The sequence below is a fragment of the Cucurbita moschata genome, unplaced genomic scaffold (genome assembly GCF_002738365.1).
Source record: "Cucurbita moschata cultivar Rifu unplaced genomic scaffold, Cmos_1.0 Cmo_Scf00001, whole genome shotgun sequence".
Taxonomy (NCBI): Eukaryota; Viridiplantae; Streptophyta; class Magnoliopsida; order Cucurbitales; family Cucurbitaceae; genus Cucurbita; species Cucurbita moschata.
This window is the reverse complement of record NW_019268517.1, coordinates 9,244,063-9,254,447: the sequence shown is the minus strand read 5'-3', so window position 1 is coordinate 9,254,447 and position 10,385 is coordinate 9,244,063. Positions and strand designations below refer to the sequence as shown.

The following is a 10,385-nucleotide window of genomic DNA, read 5'->3' as shown; positions in this document are numbered from 1 at the left end:
TTCCTAGCATAGTTTCGGTACATAATAATAATTATTTTTTTGTATTAAAATTTTTTTAAAAAATTAATATGTTCGTGTTGATATATAATATTTGTTACAAATAAGATCTATACGACATACACGAACACACACTTTACAAGCAATGAATCGGTCAAAATATGCGTGAGAGTTAGAATTAATTCTCGTTTATCTACTTTTGTGGAAGAAAGGTGAAGCTATAAACATCTTTTTTTCGTACTTTGTGTATGGAGTACTCTACGATGTAGGGTCTTTGAAAAATTGAACGAGTATTAAAAGTGTACTCAATACCCACGAGCCTTTGAATTTAAGAGAGATTCTCGAGAATGTTCGCTACCGATTTCCTTTTATATTTAAAAAACGAGTAGGAGAGAAAAAAATTGAATTATTTATAATAAATGATTTAATATGGTCATCATCATTGGTAAGTGCTACAAATAAATTAAATTTTATTTATAAGTTTTTTTAATTTAATATAATTAAAATAAAAAGAAATTTAAAAATTATGTTTTTTTTTTTTAATTTCCCCTTTTAACACTAAATTAATTTATTTTTATTTTTTTTATACGATGTGGATAAATTCATAATTAAATTAACCCCACCTAACCCTTTTTTCCCTTTTGTGTTTGTCTTTTGTTTTGTTCATTTCATAAAAGTACAATCAATTTCCAATATCACATTTGTGTTTATATATATATATATATACACACCAAAAAAATAAAATAAAAAAATAATTTTTTTTCCTAATGAATATTCAAAGCATTATAATCTATGATTAGAAGCTGTTCATCAAATTATATCTTCTGAAAGCAATGCCTTTTATAAGCAAGACCCACCAAATTAAAAAATTAAAAAATTAAAAAATTAAAAAAATTATTACTTGTAAAACTCTTACTTACAAGAAATGCCCTAAATTAATATTTAAAATTAAATAATCAACCAATCACGCAATCAATTGACAAAATTAACATATTATTAAGCATATAACACAATTAAATTATTGTTCATTTCATTAATGACATAATGGTCAAATTAAAGCTATAAAATACTTAAAACCTAACTAATCAAATTATTTTAACCCAATTAAAAAAATAATTAAATTTCCGTGTTTCGCAAATGCTCTAACCCACTCGGGACTTAATTATTGTGTAGTTGTTAAGACTATGCATAAAATATGGTAAGTTTTTGAAATTTAGGTCAAATTAAGCTTAAACTATTAATTAAAACACGAATACCTTCGATAAAGTAAAAGGTCTAACCTCTCAGTACTACATTTGTTGAACTCACGTGGTGGTTGAAATGGTATCGAAATAGACGATCGACTTCAGTAATGATGTTATACTAGCTGGGTTTTTGGTAATTTTGAATACCGAAAACTCGAACAATTGAATTAGGTTTGGAAAGATTATTTCACCTAACCGAACCGAACTTGACATAAACGACCCCATTGAATTAAAGTGGGGCAAGGGAATTAAGAGCCTAATCTTTTGGTACTTAGCCTAGAAGGAAGAAAGTGTGTTGGCTTCCCTTGCATGTATGGCGCCGACGGGAAAGGATATGGCAAGGCCCTGCCATAAAGAAAGCCGTCCTTTTCCATTTCTTTTATTTTTTTCTTTTTTAATTTCTAAAAATGAATAAATTGTTATTTAATTATTATTTTTTGTGGGAATTATAAATAGAATAAAATAAAATAAAAATGAGTTTAATTGCATGCTTTTCGTGAAAGGCAAATGTTTGTTCCTATAAATAAGAAAGAAAAAGGGAATTTTTATTAGTGGATGATGAATCATATGAAATGGAATTAGATTCGAATCTTTTTATGTAGAGCTTGGATCTCCAAATTTAATATAATATATATATTTTATATATATTGTCCACTTTGATCTGTTACATATTGCCGTCAGCCTCACGAATTAAAAATGTGAGATCTCACAATCCATCTTCTTGGAGGTTTAACATTGGGCGTCTGACACTCGTACCATTTGAAAAAATTGTCTGGACGGTTGGATGATGAAATCCCACCTCGCCCCATTGGTTTGAACCCTTTTGGTATACTCTCTCCATTGGTTTGAGTCCTTTTGGTAACTCAAAACAAAGTTACGAGAACTTATGTTCAAAGTGGGCAATATCATACCATTGTAGAGAGTGGTGTTCCTAAAAAAAAAAAACTAATATTGGATATTGTGAGAGCCGAGGATAAATGGATAATATACATTTATTTATTTATCTATTTATGGTACAATGTGTCAGTGAAGAATGTTTTTTTTTAAATTTAATTATATAAATATGAAATTAAATAATAATAATAATAATAATAAGAAACCTAAGAGGGGGAATGAGTGGGACACCGAAAGCTCAGGCGAAGAAAGTTGAAAGCTGTGGCTCCGTAAAGGGCTGTACAGTTGGAGCCATTATGAGCCCATATGCCTTACAGTTGGATTTTTTTAAATATCTCTCCTCTATTATTTATTATTTATTATTATTATTAAATTATTTGCCTCGCAATAATTACCTAAATTATATATATAAATATATCCACTTACTTACCTCATAATCATTTTTCAAATAAATTATTACCATTTTAATTTTTTTTTTGTCTCCTCATGTGGAGTACAATTCACTAAGTATATTATATTATTTGCTTTATTAACAATGAATTATTTTCTAGTCCTTCATATTTGAATAAATTCTAATTTTAAATTTTATTAGTAAATTTAAGTTTGGGTTAAAAAAATTTATGAAAATTTATTTTTTTTAATTTAATTTTATATCTTTTATAATTAACTTATATATTATATATCTCTAAAAGGTTAATTTTACTTTATTAGATTCGAAAATTTTAAAAGATGTATTGAATTTAATAATATGGTGGTGAATCGACGTGAAAGGACTTGAGTGAATGCATTATTCATTATCTTTACGAACATCACCTTTAAAAAAAAAACATTGGATTTTGACGTATCTTCATTATGGAATGTAGACCAATTTTAGGTCAGACGTTACATTCTTCTTGTTGTTGTACCACCATTTTTAATAAGCAATAAATATAAATAAATTATATATATATAATTTAAATGATGGGTGTTCATATAATCTCATAATTTGACTTGGATAACACAACTTAGCAGGTTAGTTTTTTTTTTTTTTTTTTTTTTTTTTTTTTTTTTTTTTTTTTTTAATTTTTCAAGTTTTAAGTTGAGTTGAATTATGAAAAATCTAGAGTTTAGTTCAGTTTACGAGTTGACATTTTTTTTTGTCGGATGAACCCACCAACCCGAAATTAGGGTTACAACCAACCTAATCTTATTAAAAAAAAAAAAAATACGTTGTGACTTGTAAATATTTAATATTTGAATTTTGTTAGATTTTAGTTATTAATGTAACGTGTATTGTGAATAATTATGTTTTTTTAAAATAATAAATAAAAAAAAAAGAATCATATGACAACGGGTTGAGTTGGGTTGGGTTGTGAACTTTAATTTGGTTGTTCGGGTTACCAACTCATTGAATTTCACCCGATGAATATATATCAGCATGACATGAATAATATTCAAAACTAGGTTGTAGGGTCGAGTTCTATACACAAAACATATAGAAATGCTAAAATTTTTAGGGTCGGGACACCTAGTCCCTTCTCATGTCGGCTCATGAGAGGTGATGATGGAAAGAATACTTAACTTTAGGCTAATTACAAAAATGTTAAACAACCAACATGATTAGCTAGCTTGCTTTGCCTTGTCTTCAATAAATGCTTTAATATTTGCAACTTTATGATTCAATCACATTTATCAAATCTCCATAAGATCTCACAAATTAAAGCATCCATCTTAGTTTTTGTGCCCACTAACTGTTTGTCAAAATGCCCAAATGCCCATTTCGCCTGCCCTTCGCCGCCGCCCATGCGCCCCCGCCCCATGCGCCTTGCTGCGCTGCCAAGCCTTTCCCCATTTTGCACACCCTCGTAGAATCACTCATCTAAGGACCACTTAATTTTTTTTCTTCTTATTATTCTATTGAACAACTTTTACTCTTTCAATGCTTCATATCTTAACTTGGAATGATGCACGAAACAACGAGTTGTTTGGATATAAATAAGTGAAGAGAAGTTCCACCCGTAATTTTAATTACTCTAAATTTATGAAATTTGGGGTTGGAAAGTATAAATTTATATTACCCATGTTTAAATTTATACAACAATTTAGGTTTTTCGGTTGAATAGTGAGCTGATCATTTGAATATTATTTAACTATACTTATATTAACATATAAAGTTTTAGAGACGAATTAAGACGAAAGATACAAAACACGTGACACTCGAGCAAATGAATGATACATGAATGGATCAAGACCAGAGTGATCAAGAGTGATCAAGAAAGTAGGATGGTTTAATAATTATTACTTATATTAACAAATTCATTTTGATTTTTTTTTAATGACTGATTTTGTATTTCAAAAGTGAATGGACTATTTGAATCATGGGCCCTTAGTCGTGGCCCAGTTAGATTGGGTTACAGAAACATAATAATGTCGGCCCAACTAACATTGTCGGCCCAAAAAAAGTACTTTTCAATTCAACCCCCACAATGTTTATTTATTTCAAAATGGAACTTTTTAATATAGTTTTTTATATATATATATATATTTTTATTTATATATGGTAACAAATATTAATACGAAGTAACAGTTTGTTTGATTTAATATTTATTAAAAGAAGGGCTACTTATGATATTTTGTATATTTAATGGATGATTTTGATAATAAAATGAGAAAAAGGGGCAACTTTGAAATTTACATTATCGTTAAAATTCTTTTTATATTAAATTATATTTTTTCATGACTGTAATTTTAGAAAATAAAAACAAAGAAATTTATTTAATAAAGAAAATAATAAATAAATAGGCTAGAAGAAAGGTCGAGAAATCGACAGCGCCGGTATTAGAACTCGGAATAATCTTCAAACTCCATCAATTAAAAGAGGAAAAAAACGGACTTTGATTCTTGGCTAAGGAAGCGAAAGCGCGCACGGACACGAATTTGAGGTCTGATTGACGCCGGATCCTTGCTTTCGTCGGTCGGAGGATTCTTAATCCGAGAGTTTTGTACTTTTTTTTTTTTTTCCCTTCATAGTATTGTCTCTAATTTCATCTGATAACCCCGGGATCGATTATCCTTCCGACCGATGTTCAAGTTTTGGTATGATCTCTTCTCTTTCTCCTTTTCATTTCCACTTTCATGTATTTGGATTGGGATTTCTTCTGTAATTCGTTTGCAACTCTGATTGTTCGATTTTTGGGCGTTCCGGGTAGTCTGTGTATCATTTTCTTGATTAAGCTGCTTTTTCAACTTGGTTTTAGATCGAACATGGTTCGTAGTTCGTTTGGGATTTGTTGGTTGGTTAGAAAATAGATTACGGTTTCTTTTGCTATGAATTGAGGGTTTAGTAGCTTATAGTTGGATCAATACCGGCTGTTTGTGCTTTATTTTGTCAAAATTTCTCGTAACAAGGTCCAGCGGATGGCTGTTTTATATACTTTAGATTGAAGGTTGGTCCTGTTTGAGGTGACTGAGGGACAGATTTGCTCCGCATAGATCTGATCGGACTGCATGCATTGTCAGTTCGACACATTGCTTACTCAAGGTTGTGTGGACAGTTCGCAGTTGGCAAAGCCAATTTCTTGGGTTCCAAATAGTCTATAACCTCAATCCCTTCCAGTTTATTTAAAAGATGTCTGCATAGTGTATTTGAGAAGTGATGCACGGAAACGAAGGATCATTTGGAGTTCTTCGTTGCCCCTGCTAACTTTCTGAAGAAACAATTTGGATAGTTTGTACTTGCTGGAAAGAAACCACATATAACTTGCGGGAGAGTATTTGATCTTTCATGTTGTGGAGAATTTGTTCATGTTTGGGAAAAGGACTAGCATGCCTTCATCTGGATTCAGCATCACTTTTTTTGTTTTCTTCTTCTGATCACTGAGCAATGTATTCCACCTCATTAGCTCTGGATTTTCCATACTTTCCCATTGTTCAGTTTTTAGGAAATGTTTTGTTCTTAGTCGCAAACTTGCAACGATTCTTGTTGATTGGTGATTTGATCTGATTCCACTTGAGCTATTGTTTTTCATATGTGATTTGCATAGTATTGAAACATCTGAGTGATTTTGTATCTATTTTCAGGGGATCTCAGGAAGAACAGGTACGTCCTCCTCAAGATGTTATCACACAATCATGGTATCCACCTTCTGTTAGCTCCTCTCGCCCTGGAACCCCAGGTAGCACCTCCTCCAGGCCACAATCTCCATCACACGTTTCACCGGCTGAAGCTGCTGGCATTATTTCTGCTTTGAAGGACAAAAGGTATAGCTTAAGGTCCATGACTACCTGAAATAATGCTTTTTTGCCCACTCTTCGATTCCCCGTGAACATTTATATTTGAAAGTTGATGGTTTTTGGATTATTTGTTTCAGTTCTATTGACCTTTATTTGGCTGTTTGTACATTGAGTAAATTTTAGTGCCTACTTTTTAATGTGTGTTTAGTTTGGAAAACCCATCTCTTGTGTGGGTGTGTATGTTAAAAAAAGAAAAAACAAGAATCAAACGTCATTGATGGATTAAAAGCTGCAGCATAAAGGGTGTAAGCAATCAACCCGGAATAGCCAAGTGGTTGTATAATAGTCCTTCATTCGACATTAATGAAAAAAGAACTGTAGTTAAAAAAAAAAAAAGGTGATATAGGTATATAGTGAAACTCGAAAATGGATAGTACTGCAAATGTTCTCTCTTTAGAAGTCTCTTTAAAAATTCTAAAGTTTCAAGCTAAATTGAAATCTTGCATAAGAGAAACGACCTCAGGGCTTGAGCATAGGAATAGTGGAGGAAGAGATGATTAAGATTTCCCATAGCTGAAGCTTGGTGATAAACAGAAGTTGTGATGTGCCTCCTTGAAGGCATTTGAGCCGTATTAAGGCCCAGCCAACAACAAATTCCAGCAATCTAATCTTCTTCGGTACTCCAGCGATTTGGATGCATCCATAGAGACTTTGATTCATAAAATAGGCTCTATCATGAAGAAAAGTAAAGGAGCTGCAAGCATGGCTGTTAGTTGCTCTCTTGTCCTTAGGATATGATTAAAGGAGCTGCTCTAGTGTCCTTAGGATATGATCAGAGTTAAGGCTTTCTCAATCCCATTGTCTTACAAAGATTTTTTAAACAAAACCTCTTACGACTATGTTTTCGGAGCTCGAAATCTGTTGTAATCTGGAAGAGATAACTTTTAGAGGTTTCACCCAACAATTGTTCTAGAAATTAGAGTTCTCCCATTATCTATTTTTGATGGTTAGAAAATCTTGACATCTTCATTCTTCTCTTACATACAATCACAAAATTATAGGGGGTCTTAATAGAAGGCACTATCACTATGTTCATATATCGAGCTTTGTCTTAAAGTCAACATTTAAAATGGAGAGAAGACCTATGTTTGTTTCCTAGACTGTCTCATTTGTGGCTCTTCTTGGTCTTAACTTACTCCTTTCAACAGTTATAGTCAACAATTTTTTTTTTTTTTTTTTTTTTTTTTCTTTTCCATTTTGAAGAGCTTTTTGTAACCTCCGCTGGCAAGGTCTTCTACTTTTATATCGAGCGTTTTATTTTTTTTCAATTGAAACTCCAAACTGCTACCTTGAGTATCTTCTACTTTTATTTTCTGGACGAGGAAATTCTTTTAGTAATCATTTTTGTAAGTAAACCTATGATGTTTGCACGTTTATGGTGGTGTTGTCCATTTTTTTTATTTAATATTAATTTTGTGGCTTCTGATTTCAAATGCACGCTATGAATACCTGAACCAGATTGCAACCTTCTTGGTTTCATCATTTGAGGATATTGATCACTCTCTTTTTTTCTCCCCTTTTTAATTTGGGCAGTGTTGATGAGTTACGAAAGCTATTGTCGGATAAGGATGCTTATAATCAATTCCTCCTTTCACTCGACCAGATTAAAATTCAGAACAACGTAAGTTACATTTGCCCTGTAGTTCTTGAACTTCCTCAATTGTGAAGCTTAAATGTAAGAAATTAAAGTTCATATCTTGTTTGTTTCTGATAGAGGATTAACATGCTCATCTGATGGTTGTCTTAGGCAGGTTGTTTATTTATTCATTCATGCAGCTTTACCATTTCAGATTCCATACTAGCAATTGCAGAGCATTACTTGATCTTTCCTAGTATACTACTTTTAAGCACTGCACATTCATTCTGTATATATTCATTGTTATTTCAATGCCGAGTTAATTCCATTTTCAAAGAAAGCACAGGATTTTCTTTCCTTCATTATATCTCTCTTGGCTTTGAATTCGATAAGCTTGGACTTATTTTCAATTAAAGGGGTGAACTGGCAACATCCTAAAAAATAGCATCATAAGTGGAAGAAAATTTAGGGTGGAAGGTTTTGGCCTGGATCTATTCTTCCAAGGATCCCTCAGCTGCGCCTCTACCATGCCTTGATGCAGTCTGTATTCTTCTTTCTGTATGCATCCATTTCTAGTTTGGGGGCCTCAACAAGAACTTTAACCTCCTTATGTTGAGGCCGACCAAGATCAAAATCCCAATCCCACTGTGCTTGAACCCCTGACCATCGAGATGTCGGCTATGTTTGGAAGCTGCTTATGATCATTCTAATAGTAAAAAATCAAGACTTTCATGACTAACACGTGCCTAATAGTTTTATACATTGAATATCTTAGGTGATGACTACACCTAGATATGTGAATGAAACAACTCTAGTTACTCATAACCACCTCGTGTTAACGGAGGATCTTTGCAACCATATCAGTTGGGTCCATGCGTCAAAATCAATCTTTTTAATAACTGTTTCCTCATGATTTCTTATGTTTATCATGTGGTTCTTGTTGGCCCATATTATTGTAGCACCCAATATCATGGCTTCTCTTATATGCTTCTTCTTTGTAAATTAAAATGATTGCTGATTGGATCTTTGCTGCTTTCAATTTTTGATAATTTTCACCAGCTAAGAGAGGAGCTGCGCGAGGAAACTCTTCAGCTTGCAAGTAAGTAACATAGATTTTTTAAAGACTTTTCTGCTTGCCTTTCCTTCTAAGCATTTCTCTATGGGACAAATCTCAACCATCATTTTAACTTGAAAAGGTGAGAACATGGAAAAGGAACCACGCATCATGGAACTTAGAAACCAGGTATGGGTTTATCAGAAAATTACTTATTTCTCTTGCTGGTTGAATTCACTTGCCCTCCGTGCTGAACTCCGCCCTCCTGTTCATTCTCTCACAGTGCAGAATAATCCGGACAACTGAACTGGCTGCTGCCGAGGAGAAGCTGAACGAGCTTGACCGAAAGAAAAAAGAGATCTTGAACCTCTGTTCTCCTGCTTCACTTATCCGAAGGCTTCAAGGTATATTGTAGTAGTTGTTTATTGGATTTCTGATTTTGTTATCATTGATAATTACCGGCTAGGCTTGAATTCAAGGCTAGGGAGATTGGGCATACATATCCTTCCAACAATCATTCCTATCTCTGTTAATGAGTAGAGTAGTTTAAAGGATCCCTTGTAACGTTCCAACTAGAGGCTAGTAAGACGTTCATAATTTCATAGATAGTAAGAAGAGGTCATGAGTTTGGAACTTGTTTTTGAGAATGAATCTTCAAAGCTCAGGATTGAAAATTTTGTTCGGTTAAAATTGTTTTCAACACCGTTTTTACAAAAGAAAACGTTATCGAACAAGTCTACTTCCGAAACTGATAGCTGAAAGGAAGTTCTTTGTATAATTAGAAAAGAAGTAAAATTTTATTTCTCCTGTTCTGCATTTCGACACACCACAGAATTCTCCATTACTTGATCTGGTCTTGAATCCAAACTTTGTTTATGCAGAGAGAATGAAGGAGACTGAAGAGGAGTCGGACAATCTGCACAGACAGCTCCTTGACAGAGAGATAGATTTGGGTTCTTTTACTCACAAATACAAGAAGCTGCGTATGGATTACCACCGGCGAGCTCTCATCCAACTTGCTGCTACCACCACCTGAGCTGAACTGCAGAACATCGATAGCGACACTGATCATGTAAATTCTTACTCTTTTACTGCTTATGCAACTGCTACAAACACTTCTTCAAGTAGAGGTTGAAATCATTTGAATCCCAGATGGGGTTTTTACCAGTTGTTTCCCTTGTGAAAGTCTGTTCGTTTTACTGATGACAGTAACTTGATTCTTTGTTTTCATTTTGATGATCGTTTTTTCTCTTTGTAATAATCATTGTAAAAAATGATACCCGTTCACTTTTACTATTCATATCCTCATACTTTACTTGCACTTTATAAGTTAAAATATATTCTATCT

The 10,385-nt window shown here is 32.8% G+C and overlaps 1 protein-coding gene across 1 annotated transcript; it reads left to right on the top strand.

Annotated features, from left to right (window-relative positions):
* The first annotated feature begins 4,920 nt into the window (after window positions 1-4,920).
* Window positions 4,921-10,366, top strand: LOC111446745 (vacuolar protein-sorting-associated protein 37 homolog 2-like). The gene is made up of 7 exons (XM_023085687.1): window positions 4,921-5,210; window positions 6,195-6,374; window positions 7,941-8,028; window positions 9,043-9,082; window positions 9,180-9,226; window positions 9,321-9,441; window positions 9,919-10,366. Exons 1-7 carry the CDS (start codon window positions 5,197-5,199, stop codon window positions 10,071-10,073), a joined length of 645 nt encoding a protein of 214 aa, XP_022941455.1. The 5' UTR covers window positions 4,921-5,196; the 3' UTR covers window positions 10,074-10,366.
* The last annotated feature ends 19 nt before the right edge of the window (window positions 10,367-10,385 follow it).

What these genes read in the sequence shown, in the direction of transcription:
- LOC111446745 (XM_023085687.1), top strand. An exon ending in GGAAACTCTTCAGCTTGCAA is followed by an intron (nt 9,083 to 9,179) that starts GTAAGTAACATA and finishes TAACTTGAAAAG; the next exon opens with GTGAGAACATGGAAAAGGAA. An exon ending in TCATGGAACTTAGAAACCAG is followed by an intron (nt 9,227 to 9,320) that starts GTATGGGTTTAT and finishes ATTCTCTCACAG; the next exon opens with TGCAGAATAATCCGGACAAC.